This window comes from Parasteatoda tepidariorum, chromosome 5 (assembly GCF_982258835.1).
Source record: "Parasteatoda tepidariorum strain Cologne lab strain chromosome 5, Ptep-v5.0, whole genome shotgun sequence".
NCBI lineage: Eukaryota > Metazoa > Arthropoda > Arachnida > Araneae > Theridiidae > Parasteatoda > Parasteatoda tepidariorum.
The window spans coordinates 110,845,970-110,871,682 of NC_141759.1; the positions used below are offsets into that span (position 1 = coordinate 110,845,970).

General features: G+C 28.1%; 1 protein-coding gene across 8 annotated transcripts in view; it reads right to left on the minus strand.

Annotated features, from left to right (window-relative positions):
• The window catches only part of Psn (presenilin), a 36,089-nt gene extending 11,342 nt beyond the window's left edge, over positions 1-24,747 (minus strand). Inside the window, exons 1-9 of one of the 8 annotated variants that reach the window (XM_087164786.1) lie at positions 24,546-24,747; positions 20,421-20,603; positions 17,520-17,641; positions 15,101-15,256; positions 12,359-12,500; positions 10,654-10,721; positions 6,131-6,351; positions 4,522-4,620; positions 1,654-1,740 (exon numbers count right to left, since the gene is read on the minus strand). In XM_087164786.1, the coding sequence (XP_087020912.1) occupies positions 1,654-1,740; positions 4,522-4,620; positions 6,131-6,351; positions 10,654-10,721; positions 12,359-12,500; positions 15,101-15,256; positions 17,520-17,641; positions 20,421-20,597 (1,072 nt within the window). In that variant the 5' untranslated portion in view covers positions 20,598-20,603; positions 24,546-24,747. Of the gene's footprint in view, positions 1-1,653; positions 1,741-4,521; positions 4,621-6,130; positions 6,352-10,653; positions 10,722-12,358; positions 12,501-15,100; positions 15,257-17,519; positions 17,642-20,411; positions 20,604-23,878 lie in introns of all 8 variants that reach the window. The other 7 variants (XM_087164782.1, XM_087164787.1, XM_087164783.1 and 4 more) reach the window with 7 other exon arrangements.
• Positions 24,748-25,713: the final 966 nt, after the last annotated feature.

Genomic DNA, 25,713 nt, shown 5'->3' on the forward strand with positions numbered 1-25,713 from the left:
TGTAACATTTTGCAATTAACAATTTGTAATAGTAATAGATAATTATAATGTATTATTTTAATAGTGGAAAACAAACACTCTAAAATATTAAGAAAATCTTCAAATTTATTTGCAAAAACAAGGCTGATTTAATCACTCATACTAATTTAAATAAATCACACCAACTAAGAAAAAGAGCCATTATAATAGCTATTTTTTCCAGGAGATTTCTAATATTTATGAAACTATTTAAAATATCCAAAAATTAGGAAATTTTTTGATTGAACCACAAATAATTTTCCAAAGCCAGTAATCTTCAAGAAAATACAGTATAGTAAAAAAATATGTATTTTTTACTTTACAACTTTTTGGTGCATGTTGAAATCGGCATGTATTGGGTTTTTTCCTTCCTATCTAATTTAGCCTGATTTTTCAAACAATATTTTTAACTGAACAATTAAACCTAAACAAAGTCTTCCTAATGTAACAAGTGAAAATGGCTATTTTTCTTATGATAGAAGTTTAATATTGATTGGATTGCTTTTTAAAGCTACTACATGATTATAAAGACTGACTATAAGTAAACACTAAATTCAATTATTCAACTTATTGGTCACTATTTAATTGGTTTTCAGAAATAATTACCTATTATATATCTATCACTTATGTACTTAGATTATATACACAAGATCCATTTTCTTTCATTAATACAAAAAACTGTGGGAATAAGCAAGGACGATAAGTTTCTTCTCGAGAGGAAAAAACCACCCCGAGAAAAAAATTAACTTTTTCCAACCCAAGTGAAAGAAATGGAATAAACTCTTTTTCAAAAAGTAATATCTAACATTAGAACAATTTCTTTGGTACATAACTGCAGTGTTGTTTAAATAATAGTATTGATTTTCAAGCTATTTAATACAAAATTTATTTAAATAAGAAAAAAAATTGAAAAAGATAAATTTAAATAATTTTTTAAGAAATTAAAATAAGTACAGTTTTTCAATATTTTACATTAATGAGTAAAGTAAAGCCTAATTTCATAATTATATTAAGAACTGTTAAAATATCATATTCAAATCCCATGCTAAACATATACACTTTGAAAGAAAAAAAAAACACATTTAAATCACAATTGCAAATAAACTAATTTTAATAATCAAATACTAAGTATAAATACTAAAACCAACTGTAGAATAACATATGTGGATTTTTAAAATTCTATATAAAATATAAATAAATTTCTTTATAGTTAATGTAAAAAATTTTTTTACTTTCTGGTACAATATTGAATTTAATTTGCTTAATAAATCTAAGCTATTTTTATAATACTCATTGCTTTGTTTTTCCCCCTATTTTATAAGGATTCTTACATTTTTCCAGTTCCTTCTGTTATTATTATTTTTTTTAAAGCTTTGTCCAGTGTTTCGGAAGAAATAAGTTTCTTCCGGATCAAATGCCAACCCAGGGACTAAGTAAGATAACAGTAACAAAGATTTATTTCCTGAATCTAACATATTTTATATGTTCATCAAAACCTCAAATTTTAAAATAAATTAATCGGCTAAAAACATCTGCTCAGATTAATTTGCAACAGTTTTCTCCCGAATACAATGCAATAAGTAAAATGTGAAAACAGAACTGAAAAGCAATATTATAATAAATTATGATAATCACCTGATGAATTAACATGATTGCTAGAATGATTTTTGCCTTGGTTAGAGCGATCTGTGTCACTCATATTGACGATCCAAGCCATAGCAGCTGTAAAAATTAGAAGAAAAAAAATTATTAAATAATAAAAAAATTCATAAAATGATTATTAATTAAAATCTAATTCATAACCCAAATGTCAAAAAAGGACACAAAAATAATAATTAACAGTAAAAAGAAAATATAATATATTTTATACTTATGAGTTTTTTTAAATATCCTAACAAATGCTCTAAGGTATATAGTTATATTTGTTTGAAACCATGTCTAAAACTATTTGTATAAAGTTAAAATACTTAAACATACGTTTTCAATAGATCTGAAACATGGTAAGTAAATTCTTTTATTTGCTATTTTCAAAGTTGTAATTTATATATTCAGTATACATTTTTGGAAGAATGTGGAATAACATTTTATGAAAACGTTTGCTTTCATTTGCAAAGCCTTTGTTAACAAAAAACAGCAACTAACATTTTTTTATAGATGCGACCACTCTAAAAAAATTTCAAGACTGAACTTATTTTATGACTAAATAATACTGTCTAGAATTGTTTACTGAACTTTTAGAAATTTATAGTTTACTGTCAGCAAAATTTATCTTTCCTTGATAATAGCCTATAGATTAAATCAATCCTTTGGTTATTTTTTTATTATTTTATGTCTTTCATTTAGAAAACAATATGAAAATAACACATTGTTTTGGAACCTTGTATAGAGAGATAGACTAAGACAGGAGTATACAGGGCAGTTGCTCCTGGGCCCTACATCAGAAGGGGGTCAAAATCAAATAGAGAGTTTATTTTACGTTTCCTTCTGAAACAAACTTTTTTAAAACAGAATATTAGTACAGTTCAAAATCCGTGAGTTTTATTTTAGCTTCTTAAGTAATCTATCACATGAACACAAAAAATCCATATTTCGTAAAGCCATGGCTTTCTAGGGCAGAATTCAGCTAAACTTTCGGAACGACGAAGGTCAAATTTAGCTAATGACAAAAAGGAAGTCTGCATTTTTACATACTGCAATATGTTTACAAAAATACTGATTTCTGATTGGCTTGATTGAGCCATCGTGATTGCGCAAATTTACCTCACTTCCGCCTTAATGTCAGCAAGGATATGAATTTTTTGCAGATAGGTGACAAAGTAAACAATCAGAAAACTGCATTCGGCATGATGAACATAAAATTGTCAGAAAACCAATAAAATAAACAGAATGATACTTCATCTGACAAAAGGGGGACTTTATAGCTATTTAAGGTTCTAGTCAATTTTCTTGTTATATATCCATAATGAGGTGAAAAATTTAAATACCTCCATAAAGTTCGGTTCTTCATTACTGAAGTAGTAAAGCAGAGGAAGGCCCCAAAGAAGTTTTTGCCCAGGAAAACAATTAGGCAAAGTTGGGCCCTGCTTGTATATTTTTTTACACCAACTATTGAACGACTAATTTTTCCTGAAACCAATCATAACTCTATTTTTCACTTCACCATTATTTATTTTTTGTACTAGCACTATTATTTTGTTTTTAACAATCTTGATGTAATTTCTACCAGCTTGTCAACAGGTGAAGGCAGATTTAGATTCAGCGATCGTACAAACTTTGTTCACACAAGCAAATGTTGAAGTTCAATCAATGTCATTTGTGAAGACTTTAAGAATAAGATGTAGTGACATAAGGAAGATTTATAATAGTCCTGACACCATTCTTTCACCCAAGTCCAAATTTCTGATGGTTTTCCATTGTTGGTCCGACGTAATCTTGATGGTAACTATCGATAATTCCATCATAAATCATTATATTTCTTGATGGCGACCAACATAAGTAACCATCACCTCAATGTAGGAATTCGGACTCATTTATGATGGTCCAACATAAGAATAGCAACTTGTTTTGATGGTTTGTTAATGTTGAACCATCACGAATTTCAATCATAGTGTCTTAGAAATCCAATGTTGGAACGATCATGAACCACTATCATTCCAATGTAGGATTGACAGTTACATTTTATAAAACAAACATGCCACTTTCTGTAGAGATCTTGGGAAAATATACACACAGTGATTTAGTACAACAGTTACAAACTTGGAAGGGAAATGTTATTAAAAGCACCTCCCTGTTAGAAACTTGTTCATGCATATTTAAATCATAATTCTTTTTTATTTAAATTATTTAAATTTTATATTAATACTAAATTCTTTAGTAATTATAAGAAATTAAATTCAAATAGGTGCAGATTTCACTGTTTTATCACAATTTAACAATCAACATGGTAAATTAAAAGTTTAATTAATTGAAATTAAATTATTAATAATTAAATTAAAATTTAAATTAAATCATCACCTAATAATTAAACTACATAAACTGACTATACATGGGACTATTTTACACCCTCCAACATTTTAGGTTTTGAGGAAATATTTTTTTCCAGGAATAGTAAACAAAAGCAGACATTTTCAAGAAGTAGCATTTTAAAGAATTTTTATTAGAACTCAAATGCCAAATAATTTGTAAATTTGACTTTTTATATATGTGTATAAATTTTTATCTCTAGTGTTAGACAAAATTCTTTTAAATCTAATTTATTAACACATCCTTTGCTACCACTAGGAAAAATATTTTTTAAGACTATAGAGATTTCGTACAAGTTGGAAGGTAAGCTATTTTATTGCAATTACTGGCAATGATTACTCAAAGTGCAAAACATAAATAAAAGTTCCAACTCAGATTGCAATACAATTCGCAATCTTTATAATGTTAACACTGCCAAGTTTGTAAACTATGTGCTGAAACATCCTCTATTACAAAAAAAATAATTAAATACATATTTACAAGAATATATCAGTGCAGGAAAAATGGGTTCATTTCTTTCTTGTGCAGTTTCAACCAAAATTCTTAAGGGTCCTTTGGGACACAAAACTGCAATTAAATCTGCAATAAGAAAAATAATTATATAAATAAAGGTACATTAGTAGAAAACAGTATAGTACAAATTTTAAAAAACTAAACACTTTTCTTTTCTTAAAAAAAAAGAAAGAAAGAAAAAGCATAACTATATGTATGTGTAAAAGTTGTTCACAAATTCATGCAAGATTTAAAATTTGTGCTATAGAATGTTGCCAAAAAAAAATGATAGCTCAAAGGTACAGAATAAGAAAATTTAGTTACTGATCCAAAAGACTAAAATTTATTATTAGTATCCAAATTATTAAATTAAATCCAAGTATTATCATTGAATCCAGAAGACTAATTATTAGTATTTAAAGATTTTTACAGCTCTATTTACTTGCTTCAGTTACTTTTTTAACAAAAAATTAATTAACTAATTTTTAAAAAAACTGCAATACAAACGATGTATAATATCACAATTATGATGAAGTATGCTATTTTATGACCCCCCCCCCATAAAAAAACAGACAAAAACATACATAATATCAAAACAAAATTAGCAACATTCAAGCAAAATGGTTACCTACTAAATATTTTAATAAAAATAGTGCATATGTGCCAGTAAAGTCCCATTACCTAATGTCATTTTCTGTAATTAACCTCATCAGCAGTGCCAACTACGAGGTTTTAGAGACTTGAAGCCCACCTAGCTCTGGATCAATGGTATCAGCAAGTAAGTAATAGCAGTTTGTACCCAATCATGACCACATTGTAACCATCATGCCATTGGTCACAAAACCATTTAACATAATCATACCAAAATCAAAGTTACATTTCAGCGATCTGTAGAATGGCCCGCATGGCATTTTTCAATACAGTTAATAATTCCAAAATTAATTATTGAACATTAACCTTTCTTTATTACATTCTACTCCCTGTACATATTTCTACATGCTTTCATAATAGTTAAATAGCTTTTGAGCAGCAAAACAGAATGCAACGTAAAGTTCAATGTTCTAAATTGCAACCGCACTTCCAACTGTTTAATATAAGAAAATCCTTTTTTTATGCATTAATTCCAAGATGCCTATTACATACCTGCCAACATTGGAGAAATAAAATTTTGGAGATTTTACTAGTGGGCTACATGTAAGGTTTTGATACGTCATGCACAATCAAGTAAGTCAAAAAGAGGCAGTCAAAGTTGGAAATAATATAAGCGCCTACATAAAGCGAAGTAAAAAATATGTATATAAATCTTAATCTATAGAACATTTTTAAACCATTATTTATAATTACTTAAACTATAAACACTCAACATACTGTAGTACTGTCAATAGCACCATCTGCTGAGGAATAAGAAAAGTATTTTTGCCATGAGCGGTTATTTAATTGCCCAATTTATTTTTTTAATTTCTTTGACAAAAACGGAGAACATTGAGAACATACCGGTAAACAGAAAATAGTCCTAAAATACAGGAGTCTTTGTTAAAAAATAGGAGCCTTGGCAGGTATGCTATAATATTTTTCTTCTTCTTTTTCTTAAACTTACCCCATATCGATATCACTCCGAGTACAACCCATGCAGTCCAATTAGGTAAATATTTAATGAAAACTAAAGCCATCAAAGCAGAAACAAGGATGAGATAGGCCTGTTGCAGAAGCAGGGGTCCCTTCCAGTGTATGCAAATCATTCCAACAACACCAAAATTGTACATAATTATGGCAACAGTAATGTAATCCATTGGAATGTTATACGCCCTTAACACCTCACTGAAATAAAATAAAAAATAGATTGACAGGGTGAGTAGTCAGATTTTTCGAGAAAAAATAAGCATCTTTTAAGTATTTAAAAATTATTTTTAATCACTTTCCAAAAAAAAATGTGCAGGAATAAAATTTTTTATTTTCTATCATTTAAAGTTCTTAATTTATAAGCACAAAATCAATAAAATTCAAAAAGTTTTTCAAAAACTTTACATAATCATGATAAAATAACTAGTTTCTGATAAATATAGCAGAAAAAATTGTGAAGATCATGCCTTTTTTTGTAATTTAGAATGACAATTGACAAGGCAAAGAAAAACAAATCTCTTTTTAAAAGATAGAAAATTAAGCACTTTTTACAAACCACAAATGAAAGAAGCCTCTTTAAGGGCTTTTAAAAAACTTACATATAAGCACCTTTAAGTACTTTTCAAAAATGCTATGCTACCTAATTGAAAAGACTAACACAGGACATAAACAAATGATGCACAACCTATATACTCTGGGCTATAAGGAAGGTTGTGGTGGGCAAAAATAAGCAATTAAAATACAATGTGTATATGAAGTAAAAAAGCTAAAATAATAATAAAGATTCTCTTTTTTTTTTCCTTCTTTAGAAAAAAACATTGCTGCATCAGAGTTACTTTGTTGTTTATTGGTCACCTTGTTCTTTTGCTTACTTATTGTTTAAAAAGCCCAGACTTGATTGCCCTTTGCAAGTTTTGTTTAAGTTTTTGAAATAAATTTTTGTGATTTCGATAAAAATTTGTACAATTAAAAAGGAAATTAAGTAAATAAAAATTTTACAATTTTCGAAACTTAATAAAACCATAACTGTAAGTAAACACTAAGTCACTCAATAAAAACCATCAATGTAAAAACTTAAACAAAATTAGTAAAAATAAACTTTTAAGGAAAATTATTATTATTATTTTTTTAAATATTCTAGTTTTTCTCCTTCATATTTTTCTCATTTTTTATAAATGTGCCATGATAAATTTCTTTGTGATTCTTGTACAGTTTATATTTATTCACATTAAATACTTTTATTTATTTTCAATATCTGCACCCAAAAGAATATCTCAATATCTTTAAAAGAAATTAGTTATGCATGTATAAGTCATGCATGTAATTTTGAATAGATGAATAGAATATAAATACAACTTGCATTTTTATTATTACAGCTTTAAGTAACTTAAATTGGCTCCCAAAATAAATTTCTTTTTTTGGGGGGGGATCCACAAATCAAAACACCTTTTGTATATCTGCTATAAACACACTAGAAAAATCTTTAAGAGGCAATAGAGGTAAACATAACTTTTATAACATAACAATCTTTCATAAGAGGAACATATTGCTTTATTATTACTTGAAAAATAATTGGCATATGCAACACTTACATGCAGAAATAATACACTTTTCAATTAATAATTTGTAATAGCAATAATTTCTAATTTTTAAGAAATTTATAATATTCAAAAACTAGGAAATTTTTTGATTAAACCAGAAGAAATTGTCCAAAGCCAGTAATTTTCAAGAATATACAGTATAGTCAGAAGTTATGTATTATTTATTTCATAATTTTTAGGGGCATGTTGAAATTGGTACATATTGGTTTTTTTCCCCTCTTATCTAATTTAGCCTGATCTTTCAAACAATATTTTTAACTGAACGATTTAAGTTAAACAAAGTCTTCCTAATGTAACAGGTGAAAATGGCTATTTTTCTAATGATAGAAGTTTTACATTGATTGGATTGCCTTTTAAAGCTACTACATGGCTAAAAAGACTGACCATAAGTAAATACTAATGTAAATCATTTAACTTGTTGGTCACTATTTATAATTTAATTGGTTTTCAGAGATAATTACCTATTATATATCAATCGGATAGATACAAGACAGTTTTAAGTAACTTAAATTGGCTCCGACCATTTTTTTTTTGGGGGGGGGGGGCACAAATCAAAATAACCTTTGCTTATTGACTATAAACACACAAGGAAAATCTTTAAGAGGCAACACAAATAACTTTTATAACAGAACACACTTTTGTAAGAGCAACACATTGCTTCATTATTACTTGAAAAATATTAAGTATATGCAAAACTTTCATCGAGAAATAATTTTTAAAATGCTTATTATTGAAAAATTAAATAAATTTTCTTTTTCTTTAAATAATGAAAACTCTGTTGGAAAGCCTCTTTCATAATATTTAAAATAGAAACCAATAAATGAAATAGATTTATATTTATTTTTACTAGAGATTAACTTTTAATAATGAAAACTATAGATTCATTGTAATTGAAGATGCTTAAAATGAGTTTGAATATGAATTACTTTCAAAGTTATAATATCCAAATACACAAGTTTATAAAAGATACATTAAAATAATAAATAATATAAAATTATAATTCCAGAAAAACATTCACTTTTAAACTATGAATAATATGTTGTGTAACTTCATTTTTTATCACCAGCATAAACAAAGCGTGCAACTTCAAAAATTAATTTCATAAATTTCAGTTTTTGTTTTTTAAGAGAGAGATATAAGCTTAAATAGATTTATAAGAATTGGACTCATATTTAATGTCTGAGAAAAAATAATCAATTAATATTAATAATAAGCATCGATAAAGAAAACATGAAAATGAAACAGGTCAGCAATAAACACAAATAAAATCTCAAAAAGAAAAAAAAAATTAAAAAACAAAATTCAAGCACCAGTATCAATACTAAATAATTAAAATACCATTTGATGGTGCTTTAAAATATTATGATATATCCACTTATTTATAAAGATACTAATAAAATTTTTGAGTTGTTTAATTCTTTACATTTTTAATAATTTTAAACAAAAAACTAACTTAAACCCCTACAAACCTAAATTAAAAACTCTTACCTTTAATACAAAAAAAAAATATCAAAATCATCATTAATGTAATGTTTTGCATATTAAAAAAATTATTCAAACATTAAAGTAAATAAATTCTAAGAAGTTTCAAGCCTAACTTTTTCCTAGCCAATAACTGTTGAATCAACTAAACAACCTCATGAGTAAGAAAATAAACAATTTTATGTAAGAATGAATTTTAGTAAAAAAGCACCACTTAAAAAAGAAATCCCTTTAAAAAGTAAAAAAAAATTAAAGTATTAAAATAGATAATAATAAAAAGTTTCAAGCCAAGCTTTTTTGTACCCTATAACTGTTGTATCATTTGTAACAACCTCAAGACATATGTGTTACAAAATTAACAACTTGGTGAGAAGGAATTCATATAATATGCATGACTTAAAAAAATAATAATCTTTAAAAAAGTTTCAAAAAAAAGTTTTGAAAGTTAAATTTTTTCAGGTTTGCTAATTAATTAACAGAAAAATATTCAAATACTGTACTCACAAATTAAGAAGACACTATATAGTGGGAGAAATTTTTCATGTCAGTTTCTGTTTCATTAACATAGTAAAAAAAGCACTACTTAAAAAAAGAAAGAAATTCTTTAAAAAAGGAAGAAAAAAAATTATTCAAGCATTAAAGTAAATAAATTTTAAAAAGTCAAGAGCCAAACTTTTTTGTAACCTATAAATGTTGTAACAATTTAAACCACCTCATGATACATGCATTGGAAAATTAACAACTTGGTGGGAAGAAATTCCTATAACATAGCATGACTTAAAAAAATAATTATAATAATTTTTAAAAAATAGCTTTGAAATTTACATTTTTCCAGGTTTGTTAATTAATTAACAGAAAAATATTCAAATACTGTACTCACAAATTAAGAAGACTCTATATAATGAAGAAAATTTTTCATGTAAATTTCTTTTTCATTAACCCACTGAAAGTTCTGATAGTAAAAAGTTGCATTTTAACCTGCAGTCTCCTCTGCATAGTAAAACCGGTTTTTCCACGTAGGGAGAAATATTCTCCTAATTTTGCCAATTTCCTTAACCGCCAGTGGGTTAACATAAATAATCAAAGTATATAGAAAAAGTGAGTTCAAGTAAGTTTAAAATAAAAGATGAAGTTTTCAATGCTAATTTTTCTTCTTTTTTTCCCTTCAAAATATCAAAATGTAAACAAATTAGGGCAGGATAAAGAAAGAGTGGAGAAAGAATCCTGCAATAATTTGTCTGAAAATTCACGGTTTACTCTAGGTTTACCTGAATTCCCTTTTTTACGAACTGTAAATTTTAAAATACGAATGGAGGTGAAGCAGAATTTGTCATGAAAAGTTTCTCTGGCTGTATAGTTTCCACGTAAGATATAACTTAATCATAAAGATAACTATACATAAAAAAAAAGAACTTACCCAAGATAAATGTAAGCAAATAGGAACAATAGCATCAGAGAAGATAGAATTAGCCAGCCGTGGATCACCTGAAGAAGACAGATAAAAGTTTTAACAGTTTATAAAATGAAATTAAAGACAGGATTTTTATATTAAAAAAGAAATCTAAAATTTTCAATACCAAACAAGATATTAAATTTTTTTTTAAAAAAGTGTAAAAGTTGAGAAATAGTATTAACAACTTTCTAATAAAATTTTTTTGACACTATCCTTTTTAAAAGGGCAACAGCAGGCGAGAATAAGTTTGCATGTCAAAATAAATAATTTTTTTAATGTATATAATAAATATTTAATAATGTATGCAATAAATATTTAATAATGTATACAATAAATATTTAATAATGTATATAATAAATAATTAATACTATATGTCCATGGACCGGGATAACCTGGTTGGTAAGGCACTGGGACCATGTCCAAGAGTTCGTGATTTTAATTCCCATAGGCGGAAGACTCCCCGTATAGTAAACAATGACATATGCACGTTAAATCTGTTGAGTCGCAAAGTCCTCCATGTTCCCTATCCCACAAATCTATACTTCTGGGGGTACTGATTCAGGAGTTCTCTTGTCTTCTGGATTGGTTCAAAATTACAAGGTTACGGATTTGAACATCAGTAGCCGTAAACCCAAAATAACTGGGTCGACTGTTCAACGAAGGATATAAAAATAAAATGTATGTCTATAATTTTTTATTCATACAAAAAACAAAGTAATTTATTGTATTTTTTGCTGAGCTCATATACGCATTTACTTTGCTTTACTCAATAAAATACAAAACGATAAAAAAGACGATCAATAATTTATTTTCAAAAAAATAGTATACTTAGTAAATAGTCAGCTGTTTTAAAACCAAATAATTTTGTGGTCAGGAAATATAATATAACATATGAAATGAAAATATAACATAACATGATTTACTAATAGACTCAATTGTAAAAACTAGTCATTAAATTAAAAGATTTTTTTGTGTAATGAATAAAATAAACTTAAAAGTATACTTGTAATAGAGGGGACAAATGTATATAAGATAATTTTTGACTGAAAATAATAAGAAAAAATTTTTTTTGAAAGAAATCACTGCATAATTAGACTAAGGAATAATTTATTTTACAATATAAATCAAACAATATGTAAAATCGTAATATTTTTAATGACTTATTCTACTTTAAAATAGACAATTTTTTGACAGAATAAGTCAAAAACACAAATGTCTTTTATTTACGATAAATTTTACTATAATCATGCATAACTCCTAAAAATAACTTAATTCATAAATTACAAAAAATTTTCTTTAAAATATTACCAAATACAAGGCTACTGCTTAAACGTTATAAAATTCAATACTGGTTTCAGTTGGAGTGAATTCAACATTAAGATTGACACTCAGAACGTGAAAATCCGATCATTAGAACGAAAGTTATAGAGAGTGATAGTTTTTTTTTTTGTGCTCATTGAACAGTTAATATATATTTCAGAGTATATACATATTTTTTTTCGTATCTGATTTAATAAGATATTTTATAGGTAGTAATAATTAATTAAAATGCTGAATAAAATCATCATAAGATAAAGAATAATTCTGAATTTTTTTTATTTTTCAAAAGCGTAAATTATGTAAAAATTATATGCAAAAAAATATGTTTGAATAAAAATTTATTATTTACCTTGTACCACCGGAATTTGTAGAGAAGAATCAACAGAATCGTCATGCATACAATCACTCCCATCAGAATGAATGCATTTGCAAAAGATTGCCAAACTTTAGTAGGCGTGTCTACAGTCTGATCCGTAAAAGGTGTATAAACTCTAGATAAACAATCAGAAGAATTTTTTCATTATCTGTGAAAAATAATTACTTAAAAATAGTAATTAAAATTTTCATTCAGAAAAGATTCAGAAAAATCTTGGAAATTTCTTGGGTAAAATCATTAATGATGCATTTCAAAAAATTAATGTCTTTATCAATTTGAATCATTAATATTTTCGCAACTTTAAATTCTAAATAAATTATATGCAGCATAATTTATAATGCTGCATATAATTTATTGATATATAATTTAATGATTATTTTAGGTTTACTTTTATCTTTAATCACATTTATTATTCTGCTGGAAAAAAATATTTACAAATGAAAGAGATCCCAAGTATAAATTCTAGTTCTAATATTTTTAATTAAATATAATAATCGATAATTTCTTGAAACTTCTGGACCTTGGATTTCCAGATTGCGGTGAGCAAAAAAATCAGGAAATTCAGATTTTTTCTGGAGCACAATCATCTCTGCTTCATAAAAAAAAAAGGTCCTCACATTTTTATAACAAGACAGACATATTAATGAAAATGTAAACACAATTTCCTTACGGAACAAAAAAAAAAGGTCTGATATCAATGTTAAATAATTCTAAAAACAATAAATAAGAAAAATTCCGGTCTTTTAGAACAGGAAACTTGAAGCCAATGGTAATATGGTCTACTAAACTTTTAATATTTAAGTATGTCTTTTTGATCAAATTTTTTCCATTAAAAATGCATCAATCAGTCTAATACAAGGGTTAAAGCAAATTTAAAAATAAACAATTAAACTAATCTTTACAAATGATAAAACTTGAAAACTTTAAATCAACAAGGGTGATAATAAAGTCTGATTTTTATATTTTCATAACTATCAGCTCATAACTATTTAGTTCATCAAATATTTTATATTTTTACTACTTACAAGGATTATTATTATTATTCTTTTTTTTTTTTTGCCTATGTGCCTGATTGCCAACATAAGTCTTTTTAGCTATGCAGATTACTGAGGATTATGATTATTATTATTTTGTGATCTGGTTCGTATTTTAGTAGTCTCGAAAAACAAGCAGATCACTTGAATTTCAAGCACCATGTACTCCTTTAATACAATTTAAAGTACATAACTTTAAAAACGGATTACAAAAGCCATTACAAAGGAAAAAAAGTAGATTAAAGGTTCTTTTTCTCTTTTGGATTGAGTTCATTTCTGAACAAGAAACAAAACAAAAACAATTGTTTATGTATATATATATATATATCAGGGGTCTGTCTAGGTTTTCTTAAGAGGTACCTATTTTGAGAAAAATTCAGACATAATTTGTGAAAATTAAAAGTTATGTTAACAAATCAACAAAAATTAAAAGTTATGTTAACAATCAAAATATGGTAAAATAAGAATATATTTTCAAAAATTTTCACTACAAATAAAAATAATTTATGACTGGTAAATTTCTATACATATTTTCCCCATATGTTCAAAAACAATTTTGCTATAGTAAAATTTTGGGCTTAAAATTGAACCCAAATTTAAAAAGCCATAAAAATCATTGAAAATAATTAAATTTCATCTTGAATTTAATAGAAACATTTAACAGTAATAGCGCTGAAAGTTATCTTCCTTATGAGAACATTTTTGATTGGGTCTCACAGAAAAAAAAATTTTATTAAAAATAATTAAGGTCAATCAGAAAAAATTTAGAATAATATTTAAAATTAATTTATGGTATTCCGGCATGCTTTCAGCCAGGCATGGGGAGGAAAAGCAGTTTTCTTACAACCCATGGAGGAAGCAAATTCTTCCACTTCAACATAATAGGAAACCACAGGTGGGTTCCATTGCAAATTGAAATGTGTCATTAACTCCGGGTTTACTGTTTTTCCAGGGATACGACAAAATTTTAAAAGGCAGGGGGAGGGAGAATTTTAGAATGTGCTTTTTTAAAAGTATTTTGTGAAACTACCATTTTTCCTTAAGTTGAATTTGTGAAAATACCGTTAAACGGTTGTAAATTTTTCCTGGACAGACCCCTGTTTATATATATTTCATAATACAATATTTACTTATTAATGGAAAAAAACTGCTATTATATAATATTTTATAAGCAATTTCAATCTTTGTTTAATGAACTTTTGAATCTTAATAACTATAAAAAAAATTTCTTTTAGATTTTATTATTTGTTTTTAGTTAATAAGTTTTCAGCTCATAAATGTTTAATGAAAAAAATATATATCAACATAGCTGCCAACATGGATAGAAAAAAACTTTTTTGGATCTTATTTCTATAAATGGGATTTGTTTCATTATAGTATTTGTAATACTTATTTAAATATTCAAGCAAGCAAGCAATAATCTGTACAAAAATTCCTTTCAATAAGAATTCTTTTTAGAAAACTTCAATGGGGATTTTTTTTAAACGTACAAAAACCAAGAGAATTTTAATTAAACCAGTAGACAGGAGAAAGAAACTGGCAAAATCCAGTAAAATTGCCAGCTATGTATCAAATATAAATATGTATAACAATGGTTAGAAATGCAATTTTTATTCCTTATCAAAATTCTGGGTATAGGACTTGTCCAATAACCATTTGGAGATATGTTGGAGATACTTACAAGTAAGTATTTGTGTGGGTATAGAAAGTAATAGAGCTAGTTGTAGCCACAACAACCAACATGCAGAGGGAAACAGGAATGAAAAGTTTAATGACATGTTTGGCACCATACTTCAATTCTTCTTCTTCTTCATCTTCCCAAGACTGAAGATTAGATCTAGAAATACATTTTCAAATGACATTGTTAGAAATCAGAATGTGACAGTGGCATCTCTTAAAACGGTTCAGCTAGGCATACATATATATACTTTACTACAATATATTTATAATTTTTTTTTTTTATCCAGGGTGTGTAGCCAAATCTTTCAACAAAAAATAACAAATTTTAAGTACTTTTCAAGCACTCAAAAAATATTTTTAAGCACATTAGCAATATGCAAAATAATTCTCAAAGATTTTAGATGATCACGATAAAATCGCTAGTTTCTAACAAAGAAGTCTTTTCTCAATTATATTAGCCATAATATAAAGATTGAGATTTTTCGGATAGATACCCGAGGGAGGAAAGTGAAGCCTGAAATTGAAAACATCTTGCAAAACGCAGCAGAGTTGCACATGCGAGTGCAAGAATCTCAGAAAATAAAGCACTTTTTAAAAACACCCAATTAAAAAAAGCACATTTAAGGGCTTTATGAAAAATGAAAATTGAACAAAGCACCTTTAAGAACTTTTTAAGAACGCACATTGTTATCTCAGTAGTAAAAAACCTTTTTCTAAATAAGGATATCACGAGCGTATACACAAACACCTAAACTTATATTTTTAAAAAAATATAAAAAAAACATAAAGAACTCCTAAATCAAGGCAGATTGTCCAAAAAGATAAATTTATTTTCCAAATTTAAGAACATTGATTTTGAGTCATTTACTTACTCTGTACGTAACTAAAAATATATTTACACCATTCTGACAAAAAAATCAAGTTAATAAAAATTAAAAATAAATATAATATTAACATGATACAAAATATATCAATACTATCCAACATGAAAATTAAACATTTGCTTGAAAAAGAGAATAGTTTGATAAATAAGAGGGAAAGAAATGCATAATTAAAATGTGATAAACTATCTCACTCTAAATACATTTATTACTACAAAAATTACATTTGAACATAGAAACTTAAATAAATCATATTTATCTTAGCTAATTATGGTGAATAGTTGCAATATTTTTTAAGCAATAATTATACTTTTATTCGCAGCATTAAACCATCATTTGAGCAACTTTAATGTCCTTCTAGTCTTCGAAATGGCTAGTTTCAATCTTTTATTAACCTTTCCCAGAAAACAATGGGCACCATTTTCTGCTCTAATAAAATTATTTTCAGTCTTTATCAGCTCAGATAACTTAGTCTTCATTTTATCACTTTTAAATAGTATGGATATGAAACACGAAGCATGATTTTTAAATAGTGTGAATACTGACCATGGTGTGCTATTTTTAAATAGTGTGAATATGAATCATGATGCATGTAAAAATGTGTGATGATGATATGTAAAATGTGTGAATACAAATCATGTGCAGGGTTTTTAAATCGCGTAAACACAAATCACAATGGTATTTTTGAATCAGCAGAATATGATTCGTAATGTATGATTCTTAAATCATGTGAATAGTTCACCAGCCGCATGATGCTAATCACAGGCGGCGTTAGGGGTGAATATTCATTGTAAGTCTTCAAGGGGGTTATTAGTTCCAAGTTATCTTTACAAATAAGCCTGATAAAGCATGCCATACAACATAATTACACTTGTAGCATTCAGAATATAACAAGTTCCTTTAATTTAACTTTCTGCTATCATATGCAAGTATGCTATGATGCTACACAAAAAATAAAAATAAATTTTAATATGTTTCCTACTAATGCTGCTTACAAGAGGATAGTGCATAAATTTCAGCAGCAAAAATTTTTTAACACATTTATACCTCTCACATGCAAGGTATCTGCGACATTTTAGAATTTCAAATCTATGACTTTTCGCAACTAATTCCAAGAATTTTTCATGATCTAACGAAGTTACTATTTTCTCTGACAAAAAACACAACGATAAATTTAAAAAACATGATAAAAACATTTTATATTTTAATAAAATATGACTGAGTGGAGATTTTGTTACAAATTCAGATATTCAGAACACCATGAAATTGGGGGGAGGGGTTGTAAATTCTATTTTAAAAATTAGATTTTTCAGCGACCTCAATCCATGACTTTCCAAGAGTTTTTTAAAAAAATAGTTAAAATCATGACATTTCATGACAAATTTTGTTCAATACCAAAATTCATGACTTTCCATGATTTTAAATTACTTTCCAGGTACGCAGATACCCTGAAAATATTTTTTTAGCCTTGCATGTTTTTCACATGATCTGCCATACTCTGTTAATATCAATAAGTCATGAAGAATTATGAAAGCTAACCTGTTAAATCTTGATGAGGGTATTTCTCCAGCGTTTCCTTCACAAGGAGGAGAACTTGATAGTGGACAATTCATATCTCCATCTTGAAAATTCACTTCAATATCTGCTGGCCCATTAGGTTCCTAAAAATAATAATTATCAATATAATAACACTCCTGGCATCAAAAACTGCAATAAAGCATTGACACCAAAAGGGGTTAAAAATTTCTAGAATTAAAACATTTAACAGCCAATTAAATTAAGAAAAGGGTCTTTTTCGAAACATAATTTTCTTTTTTTTTTAACCTTCTGAGGAGGTTGCCATGAATACACTTTTAATATCCACCATTGCTGCTGATAATCCTAATCAGTTAGTGTTGCATAATGTACTAAATATTTTACACCTAGGGAATTTTAGGGATTTTTATAATCATCAAAATAGAATAACTGCAATTTTTTCACTTATGATTAACATTAAATGAGCTTGAAATGCTATGAATTATATCAGGAGTCTGTCTAGGTTTTTTTAAGAGGTACCTATTTTGTGAAAATTTACACAAAATTTGTGAAAATACAAAATTTGTGAATATTTGTGAAGGTTACATTAAAAAACCAACACCAAAATATGGTAAAATAAGAAATTATTTTCAAAAATTGTCACTACAAATGAAAATCATTTATGACTGGCAAATTTCTATATATTTTCTCCCATATATTAAAAAATAATTTTGCTACTGTAAAATTTCGAGCTAAAATTGTATCCAAATTTAAAAATCTATAGTCCATAGTTAAATTTCAACTTGCATTTAACAGTAGTAGAACTAAAAGTTATTTTCATTATGAGAATATTTTCGACTAGGTCATACAGATAAAAGTTTCATAGGGAAAAAAATTCATAAAAAAATAAAGGTCATTTAGAAGAAATTTACAATAATGTTAAAGATAATGTTCGAATGCTTAGAATTAGGTTCGAATTTTGACTTTCTGTATAGGTTATAGAGAGAGAATCTTATTGTTTCATTAAAAACTCTCGGATTTATAGCTTTTTATGGAGATACAAAAACGAACTTTTAAGAGGCAGACAATCTTAGAACTTGCTTTTTTAAAAAGTATTTTGTGAAACTACCGCTTTTTTTTTTCAGTTGAATTTGTGAAGGTACCGCTAAACGGTAGTTAATTTCCCGGGATAGACCCCTGTATATACACTCGTAATTTTGAATAGTAATAGGCATTTAATTCATCAAAGATAGTCAACTGATTTTTATAAATGAGGCTCGCTACATTAGGTATTAGTAACACCTATTTAAATATTCAAACAAGCAATAATCTGCGCAGAAGTTTTATTTCAATAGGGATTTTTTAAGGAAACTTACTCAATTTTAAGGGAATTTTCTAAAATGTACAAAAACCAGGAGACTTTTTATAAAACCAGTAGCCCAGGAGAAACTGGCAAAATCCAGTAGAGTTGGCAGCAATGGTTCCTGTTTAGTACTGATACATCAATTCCATACATCAGTTTTATGTCATTTTCATAGTTAGTCAATGAAGCAGTTTTGACTCAAATGAGTAAAAATTTTACAACTTTACATGAGACTCTGATAACTCCATTCAGTACGGCACAAATGCAGGATTTAAAGAAAATCCCTGGAAACTAACGAAACTTCACATTGCATTACATTAGGCAGATTTTAGGATTAGGTATAACAAATTTTTCTTAATCTTTTCTTATAACAAATTTTTCTTAATCGTTAAAATGGTAACTTCACAATTCTTTTCATGGTTGAAATATACTCTTCACAAATTCGAGAATTTTTCAGAAAGATCCTTCAGAAGATTTTTTCAGTTAAAAAATGTTTTTCAAAAGAAGACATTTTTGAAGTGTTCGAGAACGATGACGGCTTTAGTTCTTAATTTTAGAACTGCATCTCTTTGAAAGACAAGGTTTGTGTGTGTGTACTTTTTAAATTAAAACAGAACCTTATTTTTACACATTCGTGAAAACAAACCTTATGAGAAAGAGGTGGAAATTACGATAATAATAGACTTAAAAAATTGAAAGAAGATTTTTTAGAAAATAAGGACTTCTACAAAGTCTAGACAGATTATTAAGTCTAGACTACTGGAAAATGCAGTAGAGTTTAGCAGTACTTTCACAAATTCAACTTTAGGAAAAACAGTAGTTTCACAAAATACTTTTTAAAATGTAAGTTCTAAGATTCTCCCTCCCCCCGCCTCTTAAAATTTTGTTTCTGTATGACCTAGTCGAAAATGCTCTCATAATGGAAATAACTTTTAGCGCTAGTACCCTTAAATGCATGTTCTTATTAAATTCCAGTTGAAATTTAATTACGGGTAAAATTTTTAAATTTGGATAAGATTTTAAACCCAAAATTTTATAATAACAAAATTATTTTTGAATATATGGGGAAAAACATATTGAAACTTACCAGTCGTAAATGATTTTTATTTGCAGAGAAAATTTTTGAAAATATTTTCTTATTTAATCATATTTTGGTGTTAATTTTTTAATATAACTTTTAATTTTCACAAAATAGGTACCTCTCAAAAAAACCTAGACAGACCCCTGAAAGATATTTTAATTCATTTAAAAAGAGAGTTCCAATAAAAATAAACTGAAAATTTTAAAAAAGAAAGAAAAGCTTTAATTTGAATAGTGTAAATGAAGCTCGCTTCAATATGTAACATGAATTTAAATGTTCCAACAAGCAATAAACTGTGAGAAATTGTATTTCAATAGTGATTTTTTGGGGAAACCTTATTTTAGGGAATATTCTATAATATAACAAAAACGTAATTCGATTAAACCAGTAAACCAGGAGCAAGTGGTAAAATCCAGTAGAGTTTGCAGCTATGCAACTGATTAATGAAAAAAAAAAACTACTTTGAACATACATTTCTTACCGGTGAGTACATTTCAGTTCGTCTAGGAATAGAAGGATCTGAAGCGGACTGCGGCATTTTATCGTTTTGTGCTAAAATGGACTGGAGACTACTATCAGTCTTGGAATACTGGCTGTTCAAAAAGGAAGTCATCAGTTTTGTGCTCTCAGTAGCTGACTCTCCGTCACTCTCATTCATAGGCTGCTGCAATTAATTTTGCATCACGTAAATAGAAAATAATAATTCAATTACAATAATTGACTAGCAAGTCATTTTTTTTTTTTTGGTAAAAATATATTTGAGGATGCCCCTTTGGCGATTTTTGTTGGGCGCCATTCCTGTTCGCGCGGAACATCGTGCAAATAGTAATGGCAGCCAAACATAATGAAATCTCAATAAAATGTAGGAAAATTTCAATAAAACAATGGTCAAAACTTAATAAAATTGCAATGAACACAATATAAGCAAAATTAATAACCAGACTAGGACCAAAATTAACCTTACCAGCCGACATCCAACGTGGAACTAGCAGACCTCTGAAATTACATGCACCATTGAACATTAAAAAATAATGCTAAAATCTAAGCCAATCAGAATCACGATTGAGTTTCCAGAAATAACTATAGACGTTCCCATAAATAAGACAACATCAAGCATCTTGGCGATCAATCGCTATCACAACTTGGTGAAAATCAAGGGACACCCTCAAATATAGTCTAACATTCTATTTTACTCACATCAAAATAAAGCTGGGTTGCCACAGAAAAAAATGAACAAAATAGTTGCTTTTAGTAGCATGAAAATAGTTGCCTAAATAAGAACAAAAATTCATCAAAAATATTATTAAATGACTTAATTGTCATATACCATGATCCATTAGTCAAGTTGGTGGCAAATATAATAATTTTTATATAAATGTTAGTGTTCTAGAAGTAGCACTAAATTTTTAGATCAAAACAATTAGTATATTTGCAGAAAAATATAAACTTTTAATTACTAAAATTTATTCAAAAACATACTTGTTCTTAAAAATTTTCCCTTTTAAATCCACACATCGTAATATTGTATTAAAAATTGGTTTTTTTAAATCATGAGGATTTGTGTAGCAATAACTGTTGAAAAGGTCACCATTCTAGATTGCCTTTTCGATCAAGAAACGAAATATACTTACAATGGAATCTGTGCAAATTGAACAAATTAAAAAGTGATAACTCAAATTTGCCATGGAAAAAAAAAAATTTTAAGAAAAAATTTTTTTTCCATGTATTCACAAGCTTCTGTGGGCCTCAGGTTTTCACCTCCATTTATGCTAAATAAAACATTGCTAGGAGCACAGAAAAATCTCCTTTTCCTGAAAATTGTTCCGAACTCAATTTATACTAAAAACATTGCTAGAAGTACAGAAAAGTCTTCCAATAGCCTTCTTTTCCTGAAAATAGCTGTTTTTGTAACCTTCTCAGGCAAAAAAAGTTTCCACAGTCGGCTCATGCCGAAAATAGTTGCATTTTAGTCGTGTGGGATAACCTTGCAATAAAGAAACAACAAATATTAAGCTATTTCTTTATTTGCGATCGCAACGCTCAAATATGCCATCTGGGGAGAAGATGGGTTGCAAGTCTTAAACCCTCCCCTTTCCCTCTCTTGTAAAGGAAGTACTACCTTCTTATATGACTCTCCAAGGTATAAGGCTCTGCTCTACGCCACCTATAGTCCATTTGAATCACCAATTTTGAGAATTTTTCAGTCATATGGCTTTTCATTTTGGAAACGATTTAGTTATAAATAAGTTGATTTTAAATATTGAAATAGATCCCTGTGGCAGAGTTTTTTTTTTTTTGAGCTATCTGCGATAAAACTCTCTAGCACTAATATCCTTCTGCAAGATACTTTCAATAATAACAAACATATATGTTACTAATTTTTAAAAAAAAGCGCTGCATTTACAAACCAAAAAAAAATTTATGTTTTTTTTTTTTTTAATTGAACAAGTTATAATTTTTTATTCTAATATTATGGGTGATATTCTTGCATTTTTTTGGGGTGGGGGGAAAGCTCAAATTATTTCCTTCTTCACATTTTGTAAATAATCATCACAGTAACAAAACTAATTAAAAATCATGAATCAGTAATTGCTAAAAAAAGATCGACCACGAAATCTTGCGAATCGGACTGCTCAAATGTGTGTTATGTTTGGAGTTTAGGTTATTGTAATAAATAATATCGTATAATAAATAACGGATTAAAAAACTATGGAGAAATCAATAGGAATAACTGCCGTGAATTCGATAGAATCATTGCCTTAAATAGTATACACTAAAATGCACCACTCGAATTTTCCATATTGTTTGAAATATTTCGGGATATTTAAAATCCACATGAAAATCAATATTAATAACTGTCGGAAATACAGATTTAAATTCATAACCTGTAAATTTTTGTAGAAAAGAAAAGCAAAATTTTTTGCTTTTTTAATAGAAAAGTCTTTTTGCAAGAACTCTGTAACGTTCTGCGAATACAGATTTAAATTCATAACCTGTAAATTTTTGTAGAAAAGAAAAGCAAAATTTTTTGCTTTTTTAATAGAAAAGTCTTTTTGCAAGAACTCTGTAACGTTCTGCGAATACAGATTTAAATTCATAACCTGTAAATTTTTGTAGAAAAGAAAAGCAAAATTTTTTGCTTTTTTAATAGAAAAGTCTTTTTGCAAGAACTCTGTAACGTTCTGCGAAAATGTCACAGTGATTCTGCCACAGTGACAGTAATGCTCTCCATTTTAACCACTCAAGAATAGAATTGCAATATTTCATATTTAATTGATTACACTACATATGTTGAATATTTTTTTCAGTTCAATAAATTATGTTCTGTATAATTTAGGGAACTACATTTATGAGGGTTGAATAAAAATTTGCCAAACCAATTATGATATCCTATTAGGAATAGGTTAGGCACTGTGTTAAAAGGTACTGGAGTAATTAGGTTTTTTTTTTGACCCTCAAAACAGAATAGTTACCAAACCTAATCATTAAATTTTAGGATAAGTAAATTAAAAACCCTTTTAGAAATTTAAAATTTTTCATAATTTAAAGTTTTTTACAGTTCAAATTTTTAAAAAGACTTAGGATAGCAAAATTTAGGGGAAGATTTCCATATTCAAACCAGTCACAGAATAATCACCAAGTTTTGGTCACTCTCTAGTTTGGCAGAGATACGTTAAAAAAAAAAAAAAAAACACTGATAGGAGCATACTTGGAGAGAAAAAGCATGTATCCATCAAAAGCGAGCTAATATATATTATTTTTAAATATATTTAAACTCAAATAGCTGGGAAATTTAATTGGAGGGAGGGGGAATCTTAGTACTAGCGTCTTTGCCAAAATAATCATCATGTTTTAGCGACTTTCAAGCTGGCGCTTGCGAGAAACTATGATAACATATAACCGGGCCCACTTGAAAGAAAATAACTAAAAGTAAATTACCACACATTATTTTCTCACATTTCTGTAAGTTGAGCCACAATGGCTCAGAGGATAGAGCTTTTGCCTTCCAATGAGGTGAACCGGGTTTGAATCCCAATGATTCCTGATCGACAAGAATTACGCACGGACCACAATGCTGACGCAATATATCCCCAGTGGTAGACGGATCATGGTAAGAGTCCCTTGCAGCTAGACTAACCCTGAGAGGATTTCGTAGTTTTCCTCTCCATGTGACGCAAATGTAGGTTAGTTCCTTTAAAAAAGTCCTCCACAAAGGCAAATTTTCCAATACTATATCCAGGAGTTCGAATCGTTATCTGTCGTGCTAATTACAATCGCCAAGGTGCTAAATAGATTTTGAACTTGCAAACCTTTCCTTAAAAAAATGTAGATGTTTGCCCGAGGTAGGCTACTAGTTATAGCTGGTTCCTTTCTGAGATATATATATATATATTTTTAAGTTTCTAGCGGGACACTGCCCGGAAGTTGCCAAAACTTGGAGATAACTCTACCATAGATACAGATACGGAAATTACACTACACTACGATAACCAAATATGACAATTCTCAACATCAATAACAATAAAACTATTTACATAAAATTATATTAAACAGAATGATTAACATCTAAAATCTAATTTAAACAATTTAATAAAGAAAATTCAACCTTCTTAGTAAAAAAATTTGTTTACGACATTAACGATTAGAAGTTCTTTGTTGACGATCGTAATTTTCGCTTCACTCATGCAACGTAGTTAACTGCCTATTTCTGTTAATGCTAAATCAACCGAAAGGGAACAGAAATTTTATTTTTAATCAGTCTCAGAGGCCGCTAGCGTAGAGCGTTGACGCTACAAATGCAACTCCACGGGTAAAGTTAGGGAAGGTGATTCTTGCGCTAAGATTTTCTAGTCAAGGGGTTGCAGAATTTTTGCTCGGGATTCGATTAAAAAGATGCTAAGTACTTTACTTACATCACACTAGAGTAGTTGCACAGTATGATAAGGGTGACACATCCCTGAGAATGATCCGAAGACACGCCATCGCAAATCGAGAGGACACTTCCTCATTTTAGACATAGATCTGAAAGGGAATGAAATTTTCTCCAGATTCTTGTACTCATGGCAATGATCAGTAGTCAAGCACAGGACATTCGATTCCGCAGATTTTACAAGTGCACATATCGCATACTCGGTGGGTCTCAGCGGAGTCAACTCAGCGTTCTAATTAGTGCATCGCATATGCACTATGAAAATTAAATCTTTACTTGTCTATAAGGAATATGCAGCAATAATAATAACTAGAAAATTACATTTTGTAAAAAAAAAAAAAAAAAAAAGTTCGCTTTCGCTCGCCAATTTTCTGAACTTCTTACTGAGTAGAATTTACCTTGCTTCGCGATCTGGGACGGGTTATATATAGGTAGTAAAACACCAAGACGTTGGAGTGGATTGACATTCGTTAGTAAAAATAAAATAAAAAAACTTTGCAGCTTAATTGTCAGAAAAGTAATTTTTCAAACTCGGCATGAAAATAGGGTTCAATGTGCCGAATAAACGTATCAAAGAAAATTTCTATAGACCAACAGGGGGCCCACAATAAGCCAAAAACCTTTTTATTAGACAAAACGGTAGAGTGTTAATTAAGCTAAATATTCGTGGGAACATCATGCATGGCATGGTCCGGTCGGTAGAGCTGTGCGCAAGCAAGATTCATTGAGCGGAGTGACGCGGGTTGGGTCAATTTTTTTTTTAAGTTATATATTTTACATGAATTGTTTGAATGTGTTTTTCAATATTTAAAAGGGTTCTATACATAAAAAATATTTTTTTCCC